Below are 27,201 nucleotides of genomic sequence, written 5' to 3' on the forward strand. Positions count from 1 at the left end.
TTTGTTTCCGATAGCACCGTGTGATTATTACTAACAGCTTAGTGATGCAAAGCCTCATGATTACAAGAGAGATTCAGATGAAGGAAGACCTTCAGCCCATTTGATCTCATCCCTCCAGAATACCCATCCCACCTCTTCCCATCACTGCATCAAGCTGTTTAATCAAGTCCAGCTTCCTGGCCTCAGCCACCCTTCCTGGCAGCATGTTCTAGTCCTGAATTACCTTCTGGATAAAGAAATATTTCCTGATGTATGTTCTGATATTGCCCTTTGCAACCATGAACTTGTGTCCTCTTGTTCTGCTGTCTTGATGTATCCAAAATCACACACATCAGTGCATAAATAGACAAATATGCAACAGCTTATTACCATGAAGAATCACCGTGCATTTTTCTTCGCTGCAGTGGAATACATTTCACACTATTTACCCAATCACGGTGAATACCTCAATACCTAATTAATAGTTGCAGAAACAACATATCCCATCACAGTTTTCACAGAAGGAACTTACATTCCAATTTGTGATAAACAATGTGAGAAAGATCTACCGAAGGAATGAACATCTTCATCAGAAATGGTTTCCTAGTGTGGAAACTGTGATGGATGCTCACTGTAACAACCAAAATGACTAGCAATTCTCCTCACACTCTTATATACCTGCCAGATCTCTCTCTAATAATATTCCCGCTCACTGCGAAATATCAAGCAATATTATAAGTCAGTCCACCTAATCATTCTGTCTCAGCAATCTATGTTATACACAGACCTTCTTTCCTGTGTGTAACATAGAAAATTAGGTTCCCACAAATATAATGTAATATTAATAAGTGTGCCATATTTCTCTACCTTTAAATAAATGCTCTATTCTTGTGAGGTGATTTACAACTCAGTAGCATTGTGGTATCAGTTGACCAAACCTGCTCCAACCTGATTATTTTCTCCCTAAAGCAACAACTGAATTGTGAATGAATCCAAATGGCAACTTTAGTATTGAATTTAGTATTGACGTTGTATTATATGCATTCAAATGTGAGTGTTACAACAAACCTATAGTTCACAATTAATACATGATGGATAGGAAATGGTGTACGTGTATGGAATGCGCTCGTGTTAATTCAAATTAGCAATCATCACGAGGATGACAGAAAAAAAAACTTTGTGATAATTTGATTGGCAACAGATTTTACATTTTATTCAGTAAAAATTTGAAAGCAGCTTCATTGATGGTGCGTTGAGAAAACTTTTTTTTTAAAAATCAACATTAGCCAGGGAAAGCTTGACGAAGAACAAATGTTTTGAGGTGCAGTCTGCTTGCAGAGAAAGCCACAGTTATGAGTTGCACTGAATGATTCAGTGAAGGCGACATCAATTTTAAAAATTATCCAACCCACATTAATTTTCAAGAAGCTGCATTTATACAGCAGACCACCAGTTTAATTAACTTTGTCCTTGAACATTAACTGTTTTAAAGATGAAAGTGGAAGACTGCAAAATGCCCCAAAATGTTTTTCAGAAATATAAAAGGAAATAAACCAATGTTTATCATGAGAATAGTGGAATGTTACAGAACAAAAGCAGCCATTTAGCCCATCAAGTCTGCACCAGTGCTTTCCTCGAGATGAACTACCTAATCTCTACCCTTTGATATTCCAATTTAAACATCTGTCTATCTCCGCTTTTAAAGAATTTAGGGAATCTGCTTGAATGACAGATTGCGACAGAGAATTCCACATCCCAACCACCCTCTATGCTCACCTACTAAATACAAGTACTGAGATGATTCACTGCACCAGCTAATAAATGAGGAATATAAGAATTTAAAAATATTATCCAAGAAATTTACAGGTATGTTTTATTTTGTCCTCAATGCCAACAAATACATGTTTTTGGATAAAATAAGCACATGTAGTAAAATGAGTTTTCACTGAAAAAAACGAATATGTCTTTTAGTGTCTCAGAGTGGATTAATGATGTGGCTAGTGCTAGAATAGAACTGTAGCATTTTCTAAAAAATGACCGATAATGTTTGCAAAACATGGCTGGTACAGGAATCGTGTCATGGTGCCATTGACAGAGGACCCAAAGCAAGTTCACCCAGACTATGCTAGAGCCAAACCCGCTCAAAATTCCTTTGAAGAAACACTATCACATCAAAGCTAATCTTGTATTTAAGTTATAGGCGTAATGGCATTCACTAAACATCATGTATAAATGTGTATCTATTTTGCTATATTGTGTCTCTACAATGACCCTGTGTGTACAAAGGAAATTACAGGCTAATTATTAACTTAGAAGTAATGAAAAAGATTGAAGAGATGAATAATGAATTCTTTTCAGTTATTATATAATTAATTCCTTCTATATACAAGAATCAATTTACATATTGCGTGTAATACAGTTTACACAAACCTTACAACAGACCCTCATCAAGTTTTTAGCCTGGCCAGTGACTTCAGTCAGAGCAAATATTGACGGCAATATTCTGACCATTTTGAGCTAAAACATGCCCTGTGGCTACCAAGGGACTTTGAACACAGCATTTAGTTATATTAAACCCTACTCTTCTATATCTCCCAAGTCAGTCTGAGCACTCTGACCCTCATGCACAGTCAACATTTGTGTAATAGGATCCAAACTATAAGGTCAGATTACCATGATATTCATCCCTTACGAAACCCATAAAAATATGATTCTCTGTATATACCAACCATGTGGAAGATTTTTGAAGTAAGAAAAAATTAATAGTCAAAGAGCAATCTCACCTTTGTTGGGAAATCCATGTTTAGTTCTATTGGGCTGATTTTTCATATGTTACACAAATTCCTTCACAAGTGTAAGAATATTTTAAATGATGCCCAGCTCACAAGTTTCATTTAATTTAGCAAATCTGGCTTCTCTTAACTATCTAAGGAATGATTCTCTGATTATTAATAAATGTACTGATCAGCAGAGAATGAAACGCATTCAGCAACCAAGGTGCATATATGTACCAGATAATACACTATGCTTCCTGATATATATACCAATGAACAGGAAGCATAGTGTATTATCTAGTACAGAGAAATGTGATGATATTGTCAAGATTTACCTAAAATAAGTAAAAGAAACAGAATAACTCTTGAATTTTTTTCAGTCAACCCCTGAAACATATTTTCATCGTGTACTAATTGAGTGAAAATGTAACAATAACCCTTGCATTTGTATAGCATGTTTCAAGTCAGGAGGACACTCTAATCATCGGCATACATCTAAAACTTAGCCACAAAGAAGTACAATGCAGCAACAACCTACTGATTGTGTGTTTCAAACAGTAGAAAATCAATCAAATATACAATAAAGATATCACACCTGTGTAACATTTCGCAAAGTACATCTCATTTACTAACGTCTGCCTTAATCCAAAATAAATCCCAGAGACGGAAGAATTAAATGCAAAGAATGGTAAGAGAGAAAAATGTAAAAAAAAAATCAATGAAGAAAATGGCTAACACTGTAGGTTGAGATTCCGAATCCCTCAAACTCCACCTCCCACCCACCCAAATCTGGCACTCTGTTGAGTGTATTTTAGTTTGTGAATGAATGGCTAAGTCTTCCCAGCTGCATTTACAAGTTCCACGTTCTGATGTCCTGGAGCTTGCAGCTATGCACGACACCCATTCACACTCAGCTCGTTGTTAGAAAATGCTGACATGAAATGGAGAGACTCAATTTGAGCCTCAATTTGTTGGGTTTAGATTGGGGAGATTAAGAAAGGCTTTGGGTTTAAAAAAAATAAAGTTAGAATTTCACAGTATGCTGCAAAATCGCTGCTTTACTGATTCTGCTACAGAGCTGTGGGGAGCTCTGACAGAAGATTCAAGATGCTTGTATTTTATCCTTGAATAGAACATTTCCCCCCCTTCCCCTCAAGCTAACAAGCAGAAAACTTGGATTCATGTATTTTGTCTTGGCAAGCACTAAAGCCTGCAATCCTAACAGAAAAACTCAGCAACTCTCTGTGGACACATTGTGGAATTTACCTCCACTATACTTGTGGGTCAGGGAAAAATTTAGCAAAACCTTCCCACAGGATATGACATAAGTGGGTTAGAATTCACAATGGAGCAGATTGGTCATGGGATGGTCTCTGCACTAGCTCCATTGCTGAATGGTCCCTTCTTGTTTCGTGCTTTCAAGTGCTCCGAAATGCACTCATTTAATCCAGAAATGTCTAAAGGCAAAAACTGTTACAGCTTGTGCTATTCCAAGTGTTTGAGTTGGTGTGCGGATTTATTCAAAATTGAATTATGTTGAAAAACTCAATTGCTTTAGTATAGAAAAGATTTCCCCAAGTGTCGATTTTGAGATATTCCAGTTTCTGTCTCACTGAAGCACATTCAACATGAGGACACATTCAAACGTTAGGTGCTGTAATTTGAAGAAAATAAAATGCATCAATTAAGATCTTGCCTGATCATTTGGTCTATTCATGATGATATTTGTGATGATCTGGCCAGACTCGAATTTCAACCAGAGTTTCAGTCTCAATCTGAATAATAGATGATTGTAACAACAACTTACATTTGTATAGCACCTTTCACATTGGGAGGATGTACAGCAAAGACTAAGATATCCTCTGTTAGGAATTATCTGTTTATCAACAGAGGTTGCAGTTACACAACTGAGACTTAAAGGAATCATTCATTGCACAAATTGAACTTTACTAACAAGTGTTTTAATTTAATAATTAATATTCCTTAATCCACAATATTTACATCTCTCAAGCGGGTTGAGAACATAACCCTTCCCTGATTTTTTAAAATATAAATGATCTTAATTTTAGCTTTAATTGTATCTCTTGTGTGTTCATTAATTTGCTGTCTGACTCCTATGCGTTGATGGGAGGAAAAATTCAGCTCATCTGCTGTGCCGAAATCCCAAGAGATGAGAACTTTGCATAGAAGCTAAATGACAAAAAATATTCACGATATTTCAAAACAGAATGTAAAACACTTTGGAATACAGACCTGCTGAAAATGTCATTAAGCGTATCAGATGCAATTATCTCATTTCACAGAAACATCATTTGGGTATCATGCTTATAATACTGATCAGATCTTTTTCACGCTCATCAGAACGAGAAAGAGTATTTATGGAAATAGAAACATTTTCCTTTCACACACAGTGCTATTGCTCCATCTTTTAACCCAGGCCTCCAGTCTGAATCTTCCCCTAATTGCAAAACAATACAGTCAAATGCCACCTTCAGAAGAGTTATACTACCCATTGGACTAGATGATATTTGCAAATGAGTGCAGGGCAATTTCAAACCTGTCTGGAGGGTAATTTGGATGATGGATTTAATTTGGTAATTTTGGTAAAAGTATAACATTTCTTCAATCCAATTACAAATGATTTAAGTGTCTGTTCTTTTCCAACTTCTGAGGTCTGTCCTATTGGCAGAAATGTTTAAGATTCCAACCCATATAATAAACCTTGCATTTGATATAGCGCCTTATCTCGTCTTCGAGACGTCTCAAAGCGCTTCACAGAATATGCAGTAAAGTGGGCAAAATACTGTATTCACCACTGCTATACATTGCTTTATGCCACAAAGTTTCCAGGGCTTGTGAACAAGGAGGGTCACCAACAAAATGATCTGATCTGCACAGGTTTCTAAACAACTATTTTACCTTCATCTCTTCAACCGAAGATGTGAAAGACAATTCTACCAATCAAAAATAGTAAAATCATTTTGAAGCTGACATTCATTTCTCTTACTGTTAAAAATAATCATAAATCCTATTTAATGAACTTCCCCAAATATTGCTAGAAAAATCACACGAGTGACCACATTCTTGAATGTCAGCTGAAAGAAACACGATTTTATTGGGGTTAATAAAATTATAGCAGTCAATGAGCAGGCACCTGGAATAATGAGATTATGGCACCTTAACAATTCAATTGAGTGATGCTAAAGTGAACCGTTCAGAAATCCAGCTGTGGAGTGCAGATTTCTTGGAAGCAATGGCTCTGTGCCAATAACACAAAAAACACTTTTTGAAAAGAAAAATGGAACAGATAGCATTTTCAACTCTTGAGTCTGCTGTTTTTTTTTCTATATTCTATATTGTATGCACAAAACACTAATCTGTAACCTCAGGAGAATATGATGTAAAACCCTCAAAATGGTCTTAAAAATGAAAGGATATGATTCAGTGTGTAAGCACAAGCTCAAGTCTTTTTTTGTTATCCTAAACACTATCCATCTGAATTCTATTCAATCTTTGAACAACAAAGCCCCTGAAATAGAAATGTCTCAGGTCTTGTTTTTAACCCCAGTTGAACTATACAGAGTGGAAAGCTTTCCTTCATTGCATTGGTTGGGGATGGTTGATAGCTAACACCCAATATTGGAAGGTTTGTATATTCCCAGTTAAATACATTCTGTGCCAGCTCCAAATTATATTGTCTAGTGTTAATTCATACTCCATTTTTCATCTTCCAAAAATTACCATCAATAACAGTGAAAACACAGTACAAACACATTACAGCTGTGTGGAATAAGTGTTCTGAATGGATCAGCCATTGAATTGCATTGGATATGAATTGGCACTGTTGATATGATACGTTGGATTCAAGCACCAAACCAACCTCACCTGTTCATCTGATCTAATTCCAGATGATGTAGCGTATTTTTCTATTGTAGTTTGTTGTGGTTTCCTTTCTTTTCTCTTTTTGAATAGTCTATGCTGAGTGAGATCATCTTAGCTGTGCCAGTGGTAGTGGCACTATAATCAGCCAAACAGCTGGGGTGGAAAGGGGCAAATTAGCCAGAGCCCCTTCTACTGATCGTTGTCCCTTTAAGAGCCTCATGAGTGTAGACATCAGCTGTTTGAGACAATGATCTGAACCCTTTTGAAATAGTGTATTTTGAAATTAAAACTGGGAACAATTAATAGAAAGATTGTAAGAATTCAGCAAATTGTAACGAAGTACCAGTTATTGTAAGTTACGCTGTATGCTACACTGTACGGTCACATTGGTTTTGCAGTGCAATTTCTTTAGTGTGTACGTCAAAGCTCCAGCTCAGACTACGTGCTGGGAGATCAAAACTCATGGATCAGACAGAGAGGAATCTATACATTAGCAATGTTACACTTAAAGTATTCTTTCAACATGAAGAAGCTCTTGCTCATTCATTCACCGTGTTCACCTACAAAACACAGCCACTGCACAGTACTGTATATCCTCCGAAGAGCTTTGATACATCCGACATGAAAAGCACCATGTCAGATAGAAGAATTATTATTATTATTAAACATTGCTACTTATGTCTTTCCAGAGGTGTATAACTGCATAATCAGTCCAAGTGCAATATCATGTACGGTTTTACAGCTACTCTATGTCTTTTGACACACTAAATGTAAATAAATGTATTTACCAGTTTGGTTTTATTTAGAATTTAAAAGAATTTTTAAAAAAATCATAAATAGGCTTTAAAAGATGTGATAACCAAACTCGGATTGTAAAATCGTCACAGTCAGTACAGAGCTGTCAGTGTCTTATCCGTGTCAGATTGTTTAATAGTAGTGCACCTTATAAATCTTCACCTTTTGTCACCATTAGAGACTGCTTTAGAGTAAGTGGATCCCTGATTTATTGCATTTGTACAGGCTAATCTCCTGGGAAAAACATTTTATTTGACACTGTGAACGCCTGAGAATCCGCAGACAAACTGGTGCAATCAAACGCACAGATACACACTGCTGGATACAACACATTCAATATTATAGAAAACCGAGGATGGTTAAAAAATGCACATTTGAAAGACATCACACTAAGGAGTAAAGAGGAGAACAGATCCACAGGGATTAGTGTTGGCTATACTGCTCGTCCTTTTCTTCATAAGTGACCTTGACATACAGTATAGCTATGTTGCAAAAGTCATATTTGCTGATTGTATAAAATTATATGGAAAAGCAATTAGTCAAAAGGTTCCGGAGAAAGTTGGGATTTGGACAGATGATTGACAAGTAGCTTTTAATGCTCATAAATGAAAGGTGATGAATATTAGAACTAGTGACATGAAGCAGCTCTTGCTCATTCATTCACCGTGTTCACCTACAAAACACAGTTCTTAAATAAGAATCCAAAGTCAGGCTATTTACATTGCCAGTATGGTCCATCAATGTTTTGGTCATCAAAACATATTTCGAACAGTATTAATAATGTATTAAAAATACAACAGTGGATAAGACAGCCGGGCTCCTGTTGAATTAGTAAATGTAATTTTCCAGGGCTGATTCATATACAGAATATTTAATAGACAACATATTATACAACCTGATTAGCTGAGAGTAGATGTATGATTCAAATGGTTTATACTTATTAAAGTGTAAGTAAGATCTGTTTACATTGGCAATACTGTGCCCTTTTGTCAAATCTGTATTTTCCAATAGTCTCAATGAATGTTCTCACAATGAGATATTCTCAAACATTACCTCTCTCTGCCCTCATATAACTGCCAGGATATTTATTGTGACTATAACACAGATTGGTAAATCCATGCACATAAAGACAAGCTCAGGCTCCAAAGATGCACTGTATATAGCAAAGAAAATTACTTCTGCAATGATAGGTTTGCATAAAGGTACGGTTTATGTATCCGTTTTTGCTGGGACAAATAAAGCAAAATCCTCAGCTGAAGACATCCAGCAAGTTAAAAATGTATTGTTTCACTATGGAAACTGTCCACGATCGTAAGACTCACCCCTAGCCATGTGCACACCAATACCCAGTGAGAACTTGATTTCCAAAATCACTGGCTGCTCTGGCTTGGTTTCCACATTACTTGTGATGAAAACTTAACTTCATCTTATGGTCATATTTTAAGGATAATCTATTTCACATCCCCAGATTGCCTGATCTTGAAGTAGGAAATGAAAACTAGTTCAAAAACTGAACAGCTTATTCTTGCTGAAAATGTTGCCACATTATATTGGCGAAATATCTACCTGAATTTATCTCCTCTAAATTTGTCACAGCTGATATTCGGTAAAGTGTGCACTATCCTACGCAGTGATATACTCCAGATTAGTACAGTTTTAACTCTTCAGTACATGAACGCAAAATTTATTAAGATTTCAGTGGTATATTGATTGCACACAGAGATGCATAAACAGTTTCACGTGAACAAGATCTGGAGGGGAAGAGCAAGGATTAAAGGATAAGTAAATCTACCAAGTGGGAGCTTGAGAATGATAGACTCTAAGAAAACTGATAATTTTACATAACTAGGACTTGGGCGTTTTGAAGTAACTATGAGATGTGCACATCAGACTTTGAATGTTCAAAGAGAATATGAATAGCGAGGATAGGATAATTACTAATTTAGGAACAAATAGGGGTATAACCAAATTCACAGAAACTAACTTTGTGAAATTGGGTAGAACTACGGTACAGAATAGGCTAGAAAACTATAGAACCCACCGAAGTACAGTGAAATGAATAATATTGAACCAAATAAGGGAAGCTAGTTGAAAAGCAGAGTTGTCATCCTAAGCAATATGAATTATCTGAGAATAAAGTAGGTGCAACAGTGGCCTTGATAGAGAAAAATACCTTCATGTAGCCAAGGACTGCTTTTTCATACAATTTAAAAATCATTATCGTTTTGATAATGCATTCAATATAGTACCTTATCACATCATCAAAGTGTAAAAGAGTTTCACAGGATTTTTTTTGTGAAATGTAGTGACTGTATTTGTAGGCAAAAGCAGCAGTGAATGTGTGCACAGCAGTGCTCGAAGACAGGCTTGAAGTGAATGATGAATCAATCAATGAGGGGATTTTTTACAAGTAGAATTATAATGTCTATCTTCAGATAAGATATTTTGTTAGTAAGAGGGGGAGGCACTCTGAAAGATTAATTGGGAGAATGCATCGGAAGCAAAAAGAATTATAGCTATTTAGAAATTAGCAGAATTCACTTAGAGATTGACATTGGCGAGAAATCAATTGATCCTATCCAGACAAGGTCACAGAGTGGTAGAACTAAAGAAATGGAAGGAACCATAAAATGCAAGCAAATGTGTTTTAATTAATATAACAAGTCAGCAGCAGAGAAAATGCTGAATCTAAAATAAGCGAACTATGAAAAGAAAAAGGGAACTCACCATGAACTTTTCAAAGAGGACTGACCTATATATGTAGCCAGCAGCAATCCGCATTTACATGTGTTGCATTCATTTACATATAACTGAATTTTGCTCAGTGAAAGTCATTTGGGTACAGCCTGGTCTATCACGGTCAAACAGAACAACATGGGTCTAGAGATGGTCAAGAATGTCCTTTGTTTATGGATCCCTCCATTGTGTTTATCCCACCCTTAGTTTCCTGCAGTCAGATGTGAATAATTTAAAGATGAGGAGAGACCACGCACATAGTGTGACTGGAGCCACAGCAAAAAATGTTTTTAGTAAAACACTGTTAACCCGAGTTTAGCAAAGAACCAGCAGATCCCTGACAATCCAATGGGGGACAATTGTCGGACAATTGCTTTCTGATGCAGTCAATGCTGTACACATTGATTTTCCCTAGCAATGTAATATACCCCGATACCGTAGGAGCTTTCTATGCCATTTGGGCAGTTGAAACCAGCAGTAAAAATATGAGTCTGAGTATCTGAATCCTAAGGTTCCAGAACCGAACCATGATAGAATNAAAAATTAGGGCACTTGAACTTACTCTACCTGAGGGAAAATTATAAATTGTTGGTTTGATAATTTAGGGCTTTGAAGAATCAGACTGAGATTAGCCAAAGAACAGGACAGGACTGCAATTCTACAAATGATCTCACCACTGTCTTCATGAAAAAGGCATTGCGTATCATTCTACATCAAGGGAGCTAGCGGAAAAGACAGATATTAATAGGGAAGAGTTATAAAAAATGGAGGCACTGAGAGTAATTAATGTGCCAACACTTGAAAGAATTCACACGAGGATTCTTCAGGAAATAAAGGAGGAAGTAGGTTGGTTTGAGCAGAAATGTTTAGTGGCTCTATGATAACAAGGGTGATAACTGAGGACTGCAAGGTGGCCAATGTGTTACTAATTGTTTCAGAAATGGGAAGTGATAATGAATACCCCTAAAAAAAATAAGGTCAATTAACTTACATTGCAAGCTGCAAAAATGCTAGTGAGTATTCTAAAGATAATTTGTTGGAAATTGTGGGACAAGTTCGGTGTTAATGGGATTACCCATTTTGACTTTATAAGTGCACATCAACAGAAGTGTACGCGGCTGGTGCTGTCACAAGGAACATCTTGCTCCTATGGCAGGATAATAGAAGGTGTTCTGGTCTGAGGGTAAGGGAATCAGAAGATAATGATTGCTAAAATCCAACTGCAATCGGCAGTTTGATGAGCCAGAAATTCCTCGCTCCGCAGCTCAATTAACAGTTAACAGGGTTATTCATAACCCTAAATTGGATTGTTATAACATCTTTGCTGTGAAAAAAATATCCTCAAAGAAGGTGCCTCCCCATTGACTAGGAAGGTTTCATTCCGCAAATGTGTTAAAGCTTAAACACTGCACGAAAAATATCAGGTGCTCGTGAGTTTTCATTAATGTTAGTTCAGAAAGTTCACCAAATGGCTTTGTACCTGAGTTTCAATTAATAGTAGAATTGTGATGCCAACAGTGTTTCTTCGTTGGTGAATATTCCTGCTCCAATTTATCAAGCATAGCTTTCTTCAAGTGTCTTAGAATGCAATTTGATAGGTTCAAGCGATATTGTAAACCATGAAAGTGATTCTTAGATGGATTATGCTCATTCAAGCTAAAGGGTTGTGTTACGGATTGCATGACAGTCCTATCCAGCTATCTTGTGAGGATTGAACCCCAAGTTTAAATCAATTCATACAGTAGTAATACACTAGTGCATTTAAGAAAAAGGCTTAGAAATTCACTGTATAATAATGGATAGTTTATCCATATGAAATGCAGCAACAACAACTTGCACTTATATAACTCCCTCCACGCAGAGTAGCATCTCAGAGCACTTAAGTGTGGCGGAGCCTGACTGCGAACCGGGGTGGGGGGGGGGGGGGTTTGGGGTGTAGGTGGCCGTAAGCACGGTCAAAAAGGAAGGTTTTCAGGCGGGTCTTGAAAAAGGGGAAAGAGCGGGCAAGGAGGAGGGGTTGAGGGAGAGTGTTCCAGAGTTTCAGGGCGTAGTGGCTGAAAGCGTGACCTCCGATGGTGGGGTGGAGGTGTGAGGGATGAGCGGAAGGCAGGTACCAGTCAAGCGGAGGTGCCGGGTGGTGGATTGGGGAGTGAGGAGGTCGGAGCGGTAAGAGGTTCCAGAGAGTGAAGGGATTTGAACACGAGTGTGAAGATCTTGAAGTCGATCCATTCGGTGATGGGGAGTCAGTGCAGCCTGTCCAGAACTGGTAAGATGTGAGTACGGAGTTTGGTCCGGGTCAGTACGCGGGCGGCAGAGTTCTGAATGAGCTGGATCTTTTGAATAGTGGAGCTGGGGAGACCAGCGAGGAGTGCGTTTGAGTAATACAGGTATTGGCAAAACTAAGCAACTATAAAGAGTGTCTCCATACACACTAATAACAGAAAATTAGAGGTAAATTCATAGTTCTTGAATATCGTTGCTAACCATCAGTATCCAACGGGCTTGAAAATGTTCTGAAATGTATAAAAACCCAAACTGAAGCACCAGATATCATAAAATGACACAAAGCATTCATCAAAATTAAGACATCTTCAATGTAAATTACTTTTGTTGCATATGTCATAATATCCTGCAGAACCAGCCTGGGGAACTGAACCTCAGACTCAAAATGACTTTGTGCAATATCTTAAAATATGTTTATTGACATAGACAGAAATTTAAAATGCAAAGCAAGATTCTAGAAAATTCCATGCATTGCTTGTTTCTGTTGATCTGTTAGGATTATGTTATTTTACTATCAACTCCATAAGGACTGTTTAAGGAACATCACTCTTAATGTTGTACATTAATGCAAATAAGCCTGTTTAGATAGGGTTTCATTGAGAAATGAGCATTATAGCAAGCTAAGAGATGTCTAAGCAAAAAAGTTGGAAAACTGTTATTTGTTCATATAATATTGTGCTCAAGACAGATTTATTTCTCTAATTTAAAAATAGAACTTACCTAAGTGCGTATATTTATACTATTCTAGATATTTCCACAAGCATACTTTTTGTTTGTTTCTAAAAGTAAATTTGTCAATGTAGATTGATATAGCTATTTCACAGCTGTATGGTATATCTAAGACCATGGAATTTTGACAACATTACAGCATATTTCACTGAAAAGAAAACATCAATGTTGGAAGTATTCACAGTCCATCAGTTCATCGAAATGTATGAACACGTGATTTACTTTAATGAAGTAAATATGAAAGATCTGGACACCTCTGCTATTTGTACAACTGTTACTCATGGGTTTGGGGATAGGCACAGCTTCAAAGGAAGTGCTAGCATTCATTTGGCTCTGTTGGTAGCCCATCAACACTGCTATTGAAGATTATGGTATGGGTCATTCACCTCACGATCTTGGGATCTTGATAATGCAAGTGTCTGCTGTCTCTGGGATCACCCATCACACAAAAGGTTGATAGTGCCTAAACTATATTTACCTGTCTCAGTGGAAAGAAACAAACAACTGCTAACAGCTGTCAAAAATTGTGCTTGTTGCTAAAATAATGCCCACAACCTATTGATGCCTGTTTTATTACTGCATTTCTGACTAACGAAACAAACAACAACTTGCACCTTTCACGTGGGTGGTGTCTGAGGGTTGAGCAATGGCGTAGTTTGATGCTGAGCCAGAGAGAAAGAGGAAAGTGCTTTAAGATGTCATAGAATGAAAATTGCATTATGCTTCTTAATTGTAGCAAATACTAATAGGTTAAAATCATGGAGAGTTTTATTTAACACAATCATTAAATCCATCAGTCAGATAAGATTAACAAACCTTGAGTGTAATGTATACCAAATCTACAGTACGTTTCAGAAGATTTAACAGATATTTAAAATACAAGTTGCACTTGTATAATGACTTCCGCCTCATGTTGGATGAGTGTCTCAAAATACTTAACACAACAAAAAAAAGTATAGTTATGATAAATAGCCCTCAATCTAATCACTCAAATGCTCTCTCAGCAAAAAGTCAAGACAGAAAGATAGAATAAGCTTATGAAAGTCATAGTTTAAAAATATATCCTCAAACGAAATGCTTCAAAATTCTAACTTTCCAATTCTCAAAATCCTCTGGTAAAATAATAATAAATAATAATCCTTGCATTTGATATAACGCTTTTCACGTCTTCTAGACGTCCCAAAGCGCTTCACAGAATATACTGTAAAGTGAATTGACTGTATATTTGTGGGCGAACGCGGCAGCCAATTGCGCACAGCAATGTCCCACAAACAGTCGTAGATTGAAAATGACCAATTTATTATTGTTTTTTGTTTTTGGAGGGATTATTGTTAGGCGTGTGGAGTAAGGAAACTTGCCCAAGGTTTCGCCCTGCCCGGAATTGAACTGCAAAGAGCAATATACCCTGCACACTAGATTTTGAAAGCTATGAAAATGACTACGGTAAAAGCATTCAATCAGCTTAATGCCAATGCAAGTATTGCTTTAAATCTCTTAAGTGATGCTAAAATATATTAATCTCTATTTTGATAATCAGCATAAGTGTTCTGCAATCTAAATAATTGAGTTGCAAGTGCTTCCATTTCCCAATGTTTTATACAAAGCACACCCAATGTAAGGCACCCATGTGAAAAGAAATGAATGAGATCTATTCTCCAATTGTTGGTAGATTTTCTGACCTTGATGGGCGAGCACATCGGGTTCTCCTCTGGTCAGTAGATTCATTGACATTGGGGGTATGAGATTATATTAAAATTATAATGGAACTAGTGTGTAGGAGTTACAAGTTATACTGATTGCTTGCACCAATATAGGCTTTCCTGGAGGCCATTGTGTTCATGCTCAGAATGCTTAAACAAAGTACAATGTGCTTGCTCCTGTAATATCCACTGTAGTTTCTTCTGAGTTACAAGAGCTGTCAGCACAGTTATTTTATTTGACCTGAAATTGGGGGCAAGAAGCCCATCTAAGCTTTTGGGGGTCAAAAAGAATATCAGACAATGTAACAATAATAATAATAATCCTTGCATTTAACATAGCGCCTTATTAAGTATTATAGACGTCTCAAGGCGCTACACAGTATGTGAATTGACTATATTTTGTGGGTGAAACGCAGTAGCCAATTGCGCCCAACAGTGTCCCACAATACGCAAGCTACACAGAAAGAAAGAACATTTCCTGAGTCTATTCAACAGCCGTAGACCCATAGAAACTTGCAGCACAGCAGGCCGTTCAGCCTATTGTATCTATTCTGGCTCATTCAAAGAGTAATCCTTTCAGAGTCCCATTTATCTGCCCTTTCCCCATGCCCTTATAGATATATATCTAGTTGCCTTTTGAAAACGAATATGGATTCTACCTCAACCAATGCTCTTGGCAGGGCAATCCATCTCCAAGTTGTTCATTTCTCCTAGCCTTCCCTAGTTTACTAGCTTTCTTAAATTGATGCTGTGCAATTAATATTATGATACGGTTTTCAGACAGGAATGAGGAACATTGTCACTTGGCACAGGTTCCAAATGTGCATCATAACGAGGATATTATTCTCTTCTGAAACAAGAAAAAGCACCCATAAGAACCAGAGTAAAGCATTTGTACCTCTGAATCTGGAGTTAACTCCTGGGCCAACGTAATCTGTTCTGGTGAAGCAATGAATGATCATCCATCACTAGTAATTTCTATTTAACAAGGTGCAGTGCATTGTCAAGGATTCGGTTCATCAGCTGTAATTCCTGTGTTTTCAGAGGACAGAAAGAGAATGCAGAGAAACGTGTAAAGCACCAATCAAAGGGAAAAGAGGCAGAGGGCACCCGGGTGAATCTTAATGAAAAGACAAGTCACAGAAACAATTCACAGCATGTTACTAGTGCAATAAAATGAATTCTCTTTGCCAAATAAATCAATACTCATTGTAGCATCCTTCCTGTTACACAGCAATTTGTCTTTGAAGCTGAACACTGTCACTTCTCCTATGGTTCAGGAAACACTTCTCTTTGCTGGAGTGAGATCTACACGACCAGTAAAGATATATAGGCAGAATGCAAGACTCCTCTGGAAGAACACTGGTTCTCTAGGTAGCATTTGGTCCTGCTTGTCCTGAATGTGATTACCCGTTTCATACTACCTGGCTAGTTATTTGTTAGATCACGGTATTAAGGGCCATGGGGCAAGGACGGGTAATTGGACATGAAGTACAGATCAGCCGTGATCATATAGAATGGCGGAACAGGCTCAAGGGACCGAATGGCCTACTCCTGTTTCTATATTTCACCTGGCCACATAGCTTGGTATCATCAGCAAAGTTTTGAATACAACCATTAGAATTATCTTTGCATTTGATAGAGCGCCTTATCACATCGTCAAGATATCTAAAAGCATTTCACAGGATTTTACTGTAAAGTGTAATGTTTGTGTCTTTTGTATTTTGAGAAATAATACTTAAATTTGGTAGAGTCAACAGGTTTGCTTCACTGTGCTTCACAGATTATACGGTGGAGTGGCTGTGTGTTCTGGTCTGGACTGCCTGTTCCAAATGCATGAATGGTGGTGAATCACTTGTGATACCAACTGGAGGAGATGGTTTTAGACGCAGTGTAGTTCGCACCCATTGCAGCATAAATTAAGGGGTGTAAATTGAGTTATACTCGCTCACCCACTTATTCCATTGACTGAATATTCAACAGATTGATTTTAATGTTAGTAGAGATCCATTAAGGAGTTAGTAAACGAGCAAATGGGGAGGTTAGGAGAATTTTTTTATTTTTTTTACATACACACACACACACAGAATAGTTAGGACACGGAATGCACTGCTGGGAGCAGTAATTGATGCAAAATCCATATTGGCCATCAAGAATGAATTTGTCAAGACACGGGTGTGGGGAAAAGGCAGGTAAATGGGACTGAAAGGATTACTTTCAAGGGAGCTGGCACAGACACGATGGGTCGAATGTCTTTCTTCTGTGCCATAAATTTCTATAATTCTATCATTCAAAGGCAACTTTGTAGGATTTAAAAAAAAATGAAACAAATGTCATAAATTCATCTTGCAGGTATCAGTTTATCTTTTCATCTCAGAGTCCCATCGAGGTAAAGGAAATTGCTAGAGTTATGGCTGCTAATTGCAAGAGACTGTGCCTAACAGTAATGATGCCTGGGGCAAAGAGGCCATTATTAAATGATTCCTCTCTGTTATCACCAATTTTTCTTTAAAATAAATGCAACACATCAAGGATTTGTGAAGGGGTGCGGGTGTGGGGGGGGGGGAAGAAAAAAAAAGAATTGCAATCATAAGTAACACACGTCTCACAATCATTATAATAACGGCCATGCTAAATCAAAAGTACTCCATAGTGCTTGCTGCATACACGCACACAATACTCTTCAGACTCCAGCAGAGATTTCCAACAGTTGTTAAATAGCAAAGTAATGCAGGGGCTGGAGTGAAAGGAACTGACACATGTGTATTGTTGCTTTCCCTTCAGAGAATGAACCAGCAGCAGCAATCATGAGCCAAACAAGTTTGATGATGTTGCTTTTCCAAGAGATTCATTTTCTCAGACAAAAATTGGACAGAACTTGTGCTTTATTTCAAAGCAAAGCGTTTGACTGCTGGAGAGGTTTTTTCATGAAAATATTTGGAGCCTTATTTTAAGTGTTAGATGTGGACTTGTGCCATAACACATGCAGCTATTTCTCAACACACGGTTCTTTTGTCCATCGGTCTGTTAATATAGAACTACTCGGCTTGTTGTCTCATATGCTGTTATTGAACACCTACCCCCAAGAAATCAAAGCCATATTCTTACATTCCATGTTAGTTTTCTCGTCATCACTAAAATCCTGGTGCATTTGATAATGTATTGCAAAAACAAATGTTTTTTGTATGAGATACATCTTGTGTCCATTCCAAACTGATGGGTAATAAGTGTTGATCCATTTCCGTGCGTTTAATTAGCTCTAAATTCTGTCAAAATGTTGCAGGGTCCTTTAATGAACCTATTACATTGACACATTTTGGCAGTGAAACCCGGCCTTTCAGTGACAGACAATAGGACTGTAGATAATGAATTGCATTTGCTCCATTCCAGTTTCATAGATGAGGATATTTATTAACAATAACAAACAATGGGCCGTTTCTCACTTCATGGTGCCTGAGTTGGAGTCTAGCATCAAACTGAGGATCAGTGATAATGTCTGGAAACACATTGCACTAAATTCTATTTGCATTACTTGTAGCAACATTTTAACATTGCAAAGTACAAATAGCAAGTGCCGTGGTGCAAAAAAAACGTGATTTATTTGGCGTCACTAACAATAGCATTCGCACAGATGACTTAACTCATACTGCATTCATTTCTGATGTTATTTTGTAGCAGTGATCCAGAATTACAACCGACTGCCAGGAAGGGAATAGTTCTATGCAAAATATACTAAACATATCAAACATAAGCACTTGTTTCAAATTTGAAGGATTATTCAATGTGAAGCATTAAAGAGTAGCAAAATACTCATGCAAAGAATATAAATCATTCTTAAGGATATCTATCTCATAAAATATGTTCACATGCCCATCATTGTAATGGACATACTACTGTATTGCTGATAGACAGGATGTAACGTGTTGCAATACAGTATTGTAGTTAATCTTTAAACTAAATTTAAAGATTAAAGTTTAATTAAAATTAAACTAAATTTTTTTTAAGAAAATGTGGTCACTCAATCCACGACTGTTTGTGGGATACTGCTGTACGCAATTGGCTGACAATTCACTTTACAGTATATTCTGTGAAGCGCTTTGAGAGGTCTCGAAGACATGATAAGACATTGTAAGGATTATTATTATTATCATCTTGAGCCATACTCGCTCAATTGCAACTTAAAACCTACCACATTAAAGCATTGGTTTGTTCCATAACCACATGGATGTCTTCATTTTGTTGGTGAGTTGATTGATTTAAATTTGATTTTGAATCAAATTATATCTTCAATGATCATGCTTCAAAGTCTAGGGAGGTGACACACACAGGGAAATACAGCCCTGAAAACAATATCCACTGCTTTCAGGAAGTGGAGAAAATGATTGAATAGTTCATTCCAAACCAACAGGTTTCGATTAGTAAAATGCCAAACTGATTGAAAAGCATTTGTTGGTGTGGAGTCAGAATTCCACTGGCTTTAGAGTTGGAGAATTTTCTTACCATTTTCAGATGGAACAGAATGTGGAAAATTATTAAATTCCCTCTTGATTTTGAAGTCAGTCTTTTAAGAACTATAGAAAACAAAGTCCCCAAATCTGCATGTTCTGATTTAATGTTAAACAGGTAGTTTAGTCTAGAACCATGAGAGAAACACTGTTATTACCAGTTCATAAAGCTTCATCAGAGAAGAGTCTAAACACTACTGTCCTCTCAACAAATAAGCACAAGAGGAGAAACCAAAAGAGATGAGAGGTGCTTCTCATATGGTTTACAATATAAACAAGTGAGATATCTTCACTGAACTACATCCTTAAGAGTGGTGCACTGAATATAAATAAGAGAGTCTAGTTGAGTTGTAAGCTCTGGACAGGGTAGCTGTAGTAGTAGTTAGACGGTGGGTGAATCGGGTACAGAACAAATGTAAGTGTTGACTCAAATCAAAGAAAAATATTCATCTCATAATGAAATTAAGAATGGGTAATCTAATCGAATGCAACTGCACACCAGACTGCTCAGTTACTTAAATCTTAAGAGTAATTTAATGTTCCTGATATGTTATTGACAATCCCAGTGTACTAACAAAATGAGGAAATGAAAGGCTGAGTTGGCTTTGTTTTGTACAATTTATTTCACTTCATTACAATTAAACTTCAATGCATTGCCTTTTACAAATCCTCTTAACTCCATGATGTGCTCCACTGTTTGTGCACAGATATAAAAACGTAACTGATGCTGACTGAATTGAATGATGGACAGATGTTATTTAAGATATTAAAGCATGTATAAAGAGGGATTAGTTTAATCCGCATTTAGAAGAAGATTATGCAGCATCTTGTAAATGCTGCCACATCCATCAGAGGCACCCTTGACTTCTTGAGCAAAGATGTCTTAAAGGAATTGTTTTACTGAATATAAAGTGATGTCTACTGATACCAATAGGTCTTCTTATTGAAGGAAAATGTGTGTCTCACCAAATTGATTAATCACAGCTTTTATAAAAGGTAGTAATGGGTGTTAAAGAATTTAAGGCTTTTAGCAGGTTGTCTTTCTCTGATATAAATTGGGAATATACACAATATTTATTTACAAGATTTGAGTAAAATACATCAATAAAGCAATGGCAACAGAATAAAAATGGATTTCGTAATATCTTCCTTGTAAAATTACAAGGCATGAATCTTGGGGTATATTAGGTCTCAATTTATTCAAGAGAAAAACTCAGAGTGACATTTTATACTGCAACCTCTTGTGTGCTCCACTGCCTGAAGACATTGCTCAAAATGATCTTCATTTAGAACTGAAAATATTGTATCTCAAAAGTAAGTAATATTTCCTAATTGTATTAATGTAATCATTCAGATATAGCATATAATAATTAATGCCGCTAACGACAATATTTACCAACCATCTGATGACACTTTACATTACATTGATGTAAAAAATATTAGCAGCCTTGTGTAACATAAGCAATTACCCATGGAGCTTTTTATACATTGGATGAGATTAGTTCAATTAGTTTGCTCTCAGAGTCCGTGAACAATTTTCTCATCAATTTCCACTTTATTTTTACCTTTAAAAATGGGCTGAATGAGTTCATTAACCCAGTATATAGAGCGAGCAAAATAACATTTTTCAAAATAGAAATAATTAGTTCAACATGTTTTATGGTTAAAAAAAAAGCTAGTTCAACATTTTCTCACCCTCGGCTGTTATTGGGAAATGCTGTGTGTATTTACTACTTGCTACATATCTCCAAAGAATCATAGGAAAGGATATAGCAATAGTGAATTGAACAAAACGGTTCCTGGAACCATAAGAATTTAGAACACAGAAGAAGGCCATTCAGCCCATCAAGTCTGTGCCAGACATGACTCCTTGTAGGAATTGTATGGATATTCGCTACACTTTTCTTTCTATCTCCAATTTTCACCACACGATTTAATATGCAGGAATTCGTATTATTATTATCATTATTATATGTTATTGCTAAATTTGTTGTTGTTGAGTGTGTCACTCTGAATAGTCAACAGCTACTTTTGAGGTCTTTTGAGTAAGTGAGCTGGACAACATCAGTTTTTCTCCTCCATATGCCCTATCCTCCCTATGTGCCTGGCTTCTGTGCAGTGCTCCAGCTAGCAACCTAGTGAAGACCAGACAATATGGATTTCAGTTTGACCTGAATACCTTCCAACCCTAGGATCCAAACACCCCCTCCCCAAATCTGCTTATTTGAAATTGTTGACTCAATCGGTTCGCCTAATGAGCCACAGACCAGCATTTTCATATGAAAAGGAAACTTATAAGAAAATAAATAGCTCTAACAGATTCAGCACACACAATGTTTTTTCATCAAAATAAGTGCCGTACATAAATCCAATCTAGAGATGGTTGAAATCGCACACATACACACGATACTCTAGTTCTAGTGCTGATCGCACCAAGGAACCTTGCTGAGCATGTTCTCTTCATTTGCGATAGAATTCAGTTTACATTATTGCGGAATGCAAAAAAAGGCATTTATCAGCTTTTCTAAGCCCTGGTTCGTAAAACGCTGGGTATAAATGGAAAAGCAATCTTGCCCTTACTGACTGCTGCCACTGTCTGGCAGGTTTTCAAAGTGTCATCTCCTCTAGTTGATTATAGGAACATTTGTTTCTCTGTCCATTCTAATGAAAATAATTATAGTGCTGGCACATTATGCAAATACAAAATATTTATGATCGTGCACACAAATAATGAACTAAATAGGTTTCAGATCTCTTCACTGTCATCAAGATCCCACTAACCTAATGAAGCCTCTTTGAATCATTTGTTTATTATCTAAACGTTACTCACACAGAATCTTCCTCGTACAACTGGCTTTGTGCTGGCTTCTGTTCTATATGATGTTTGATCACACAGTATTGAGCAGTCTGATCTTGAAGCAATCAGCAAATACCTTATATTGAGGCAACTGTCTCTCTTGGAAATTATTATGTAGAATGGAATTAGGAATATGAAAATATTAAGGAGGCCGTAGTAAATGCATGCAAGCTTTTTTTCCTTCAATGTTGTAATAGTCTAGTCTAGTCAACCTTTAGATAAATGTGACTCAGACAGTCAGTTTTCTTATAGTTATCAATGATGCAATCAATCTGCAACCTTCTCTAGCTACAACCATGGTTCAAAATGTATAAGTATAATCGTAAAGCAAGCAAATTTGCATTTTATTATTATAGCATCCTGATAGCTTCACTGTTCTCATTTCCTGGATGTGATTTTTTTAAAAAAGTTTTTCTGGAAGACAGTAATCTGTCAATTTGCAACGGATTCCCGATAATTCATAACTGATAAATTATGATATTACTTGATTGACCCATCATCATTATTTCCATGACTAATCCACATTATAATTCCATGAAAGTACAAGACATTTCCCTTTCAAGGTGCTCTGCGGAACATGCTACACTATTTATGGTCTATTTGAAACGTTGGTGATGCTGAATAACAGGGTCATACATCAAGTGCAGTTTAAAGAATCATAGTCAGAAGTGTTTTAACTCCACTTTTCTGTTCCTTCCCATCTCTGACCTGCGCTCCTATTTAATAATACATCAGCTGAGTGCTGGAGCCACTGTGTCAAATGAGTAACTCGATTGCTGAATTTCTGAGTAATCCCTAGTTTTCTTTTTAAGTGAAATAGTCAACTATACTTAAGCAATGATGTCAGGGAACTAATTTTAACAGATTAATAGATTAATAGAAACTTTACTCCATCCCTGTTACCACCCTATTGATAACGATTGAAGCTATTCGGACTAGATTCAGTGAAAAGTTATGGAACAATCTTCCAAAAATTCTTAATGTCAAGTTAACTTTTATGAACTATTGACTCGAGTGTGAATGACCTGCAGAATTCGATGAACTCTTTAGCTCTTTAGAATGACTGTGTAAGGTACCACATGTACCCTTTTTAGCATTTGTTGCTGCAGCATGAACAACAAAAAATCAATCTAACTTTAAAGTTAGCTTGTTACTCAGTTGGTCTCATTCCACTAAACGCAATTAAACAAAAAATATCTACAAGTGATTGACTTAACCGCAATAATTGCTGACTTCACAAGGCAAGGTCTTAACTTTAAAAAAAAACTATTAAACTGGTACTGTTTGTTTGTGCCAGGGGAACAGGACAACATAACAGGAGATTGCCTGTCTGTTTATAATGTAGTACAGAAAAGGTATTCCACTGGACTACAAACAGAATAATCCTGAACCGTGAGACATACAGCATTAGGAGGAAAAGGAAAACCTTCCGAGAAGCTGTTTCAAAGCAAATCGTATCGGATTTCCTGCTGGTTATGCTCTGTTCACACATCACAAGATGCTTTTCAGTTTCATCCCTCTATTCCTTTGCAGCTCACCTAGTAATTAGGAATGGAATACATTTTTTTTAAAAAAACACAGGCAGCAGCCAAACAGACGAGATATTGGCAAGGTGCATTTATTTCTATACTGCTGTTGCCTGCTAATGATAAAAGAAATCAAAGGAGGTGGAAAACAACAAGGAAGCCCGACTAGAAACTAAGCTCAGTTGCTGTTCAGTTGGCAAAAGACAGACAAATAGTTTTAACACATCTGGTGCTGACTGCAGAATTGGCAGAGAGCTCCATCCACAGCAGGTGGGTCGGTCTTAGGTGATCTGAGACAACTCACACAAAATAAAGCATGGGAAGCAACGATGGATTCGGTTTGAAGAATTCCTGACTCTCAAAAGAGAGAGCAATTGCAAATATTTGCCCCATTGCAGAATTTCACTCGTGCGGTCGGTCCTCTGGATGATCCCTATTGCAGCAATCTGTTGATTCATGAAAGTCGTGTTTGCAGGTAATTGCACCTCAAGGCGACTTCATCGAATCCTCAAACTACTGCCAAACCGTACGAACAAACAGCATTTGCATCCCACACAAGTAAAGACAATGTCATTTACCATTATTATTTTTTTTGGGAGGGAGGGAGGGAGAGAAAAAAAAATGATCAAGCAACAGAGATGCAACGAAAGTTTAAACTGACAACGAGACATTAACTTTCTGCAAACAGGGTGTAAAAGAAGCTAAATACCAGTGCCTTGTTTCCATTCTTGCAGAGTGGTCCCCGGAAAACTCCCTTGATGTTTCTGAAATGGCCATTGCTAAGGTGTGTGGAGCTGATGACAATATAGTAACACGCCATATGGTGCTGTAGCTCCCAAGTGCAACACACACACAGCACACACACCACACACACCACCAGCACCAGCACCACCAGCACCACTCAGTGCGAGCAGTTCAAGTGGACAGCAAACGAGATGCCTCCTGATGGTCTGAGCTTGGAACGCACAGCACTGAATGAACGCTGCTCCTCTTTCCTTCTCGTTTCACAGTGGTGCATCAGCATAATAAAGCAAATGAGGCATTAGCTATTCAGCTTTTCTGTCTGGTGCTGATTCGCCCTGCTTAAAGCATTGCACCCAATGTCTTTGCATCTCTGCTGAGCGAATGAGACTTCCAAGGCTTCAGTCTCTCACAGGCATAATATTATACCCACACACACACACACACACAGTGCTGCTGGTCCATTGCACCGAGCCAATGGCAGAAAGCCACTAGCCTAATACTGAAAGCTGTCTGAGAAGTACATATGTCACATGCTGCCTGTACACATTACTGACTCACAGCCTCACAGGAGCCCTTGCAATATAGAGTCGCAGGCAGCTGCAACAGCACAAGGACCATTACTGCAAAAAAAAATAGTGGTGCAGATAAATAGTTTGACACAGACCCAAGAGAAGGGATTGTCTGGAGTCGTACTGTTTGACTGCTGTCAACTTACAGCAAAAAAAAGACATAAGGCAGATTTATTAATAGCGTAATCCGTCTGATTCGACTCACTCGATGTGGTACATCTTCACATTTTCATTAACATTTACTGCTGGACCTGATTGATCAATGTGGGAAATAAGATGTACGAGACGGAATAACGGATGAGAAGACACGGGGTGAATAGGAAATCCGAATCCTGTTTTCATTCGACCCATGCTTTTCTCCAGCAAAAATTCAATTGAATTGTCTCATTTGCCATCACCAGAACCACGAGAGAGCAGCCATTGCAAACATTGTTTTACCCAGCTGATGTTTACAGTAGAAGAGTGCTGTGCTGTATACACACTGCATCTCGTGCAATTTAACTTTATCACCAATTCTCGCCCATGGGGTTGGTAACTCGAGCTATAATTTCCCCTTTCCTCAATCAAATCTGTCGTCAAAGAACAAGACATTGTTTTAAGGGCTGAAAACAAATCACAGTCCCTTGCTTATAAATGGATTTCAGATTTTTTCTCCTGATTACACATGAGTTCTTCATGTAATTTGGCTGATGTGTTTCAACTCTCCCTGTGAAGACTAGCCACATGGGCCTTGTACTGAAATGCTCTCTGGATGAAGCATTCTAACAATGAATGATTTCATCCTGTTAAGAGCTTTTATGAAGTTGGAGCTTCAAAATCCATGATAAATTTCATCTGTTGCATTTTCTATAATTAATGGTAAATCAATAATATAATCCAGATGTGCAAATAAAAAATCTTTCCTTATTTCCTTATTAAAATACTTCCTTATTATGGCAGCAGCCAGCGGGTTGAGGACAGGGCAGGGAAGTGGGATTGAAAGTATAATTTTCATAGAGCGGGTGATGACGTGATTCACCGAATGGCCTCCTTCTGGGCTGTAAACTTCTATGATTCTATGTCTCACAAAGAGCCATGAAGTGAATGACTAATTTCACCTAAGGCAGTGTTGGCCAGGACACTGGGAGAAAACTCCCTTCTCTTCTCAAATTAAGCCAAGGAATCTTTAACGTTCTCCTGAACAGGGAAACGGGACCTTGGTTTAATGTCTCATCTGAAAGGCGTTACCTCCGGACATGCAGTGCTCCGCACAGCATTGCTTCAAAGTGTCAGCCTAGACTGCAAGCAAAGGAAAGCTTTTTTATAGACACGGGTTGTAACGATATCACTGTGTTTAACTGAATTTCTGTACAAGTCCATCCCTATGGTGTATCAGCAGACTTTCCCTGTTAAACTGATAGAATAATCTTGCTTATTTGGTTACAAATTTTAAGGCATATTCTCTATTCCTTTTACCATCAAAAATCTATATTACACTGATGGCTAAAAATAGTGATCTTTGTGCTGCACCTTCATAATGGGAATTCCCATTGTCTCAGTCTCTCTTACCCTACAATCCCAGTAGAGATTGCACTCAGTTAAATTCCAAATGATCTGAACTGAATAAAAGCTTCTGGGATTTCTGAGAATATTGTCCACATTCAGCTGAGCACAAGAGGGTATTAAATTACCAGCCTGATTCATGTATTCGGTTTTTCTTTCCTGTTGAAAATGTCAGGAGATTTGTGTCAGCCATTTATGCCGACGTGATGCAAATCTCTTGTTACACGAACCCAGGCCAATTGGGAGGCCAGAAGGCGGGAGTTTATTCCACTTGCTGTTTGCTCCTGATTATTTAGTGTAAATTGATTGAGATTAATTAAGCTTGGAAACATCAGTTTTGCCCACAAAATATACAGTCAATCCACTTTACAGTGTATCCCGTGAAGCGTGTTGATGTCTCAACGATGTGATAAGGCGATATATCAAATGCAAGTACTGTATTATGATTATTATCCATCTATTGCTAGATGTGTTTGAATAATCTGTGCATTTGCAATTAAGATAAACCCTAATCTCATCTCAAAGTGCTGCACAGGTTTTATTGTAAAATGAAATGATTTTATACGTAGGTAAACATGGC

General features: G+C 37.4%; 1 protein-coding gene across 1 annotated transcript in view; it reads right to left on the minus strand.

The window, feature by feature from the left end:
• Positions 1 to 24,638, minus strand: part of znf804a (zinc finger protein 804A) — an 84,430-nt gene extending 59,792 nt beyond the window's left edge. The window contains exon 1 of the mRNA XM_007890217.2: positions 24,476 to 24,638. Coding sequence (XP_007888408.2) covers positions 24,476 to 24,586 — 111 coding nt within the window. The 5' untranslated portion in view covers positions 24,587 to 24,638. The remainder of the gene's footprint in view (positions 1 to 24,475) is intronic.
• Positions 24,639 to 27,201: the final 2,563 nt, after the last annotated feature.

Source organism: Callorhinchus milii, unplaced genomic scaffold (genome assembly GCF_018977255.1).
Source record: "Callorhinchus milii isolate IMCB2004 unplaced genomic scaffold, IMCB_Cmil_1.0 Scaffold6, whole genome shotgun sequence".
NCBI classification, from domain to species: domain Eukaryota; kingdom Metazoa; phylum Chordata; class Chondrichthyes; order Chimaeriformes; family Callorhinchidae; genus Callorhinchus; species Callorhinchus milii.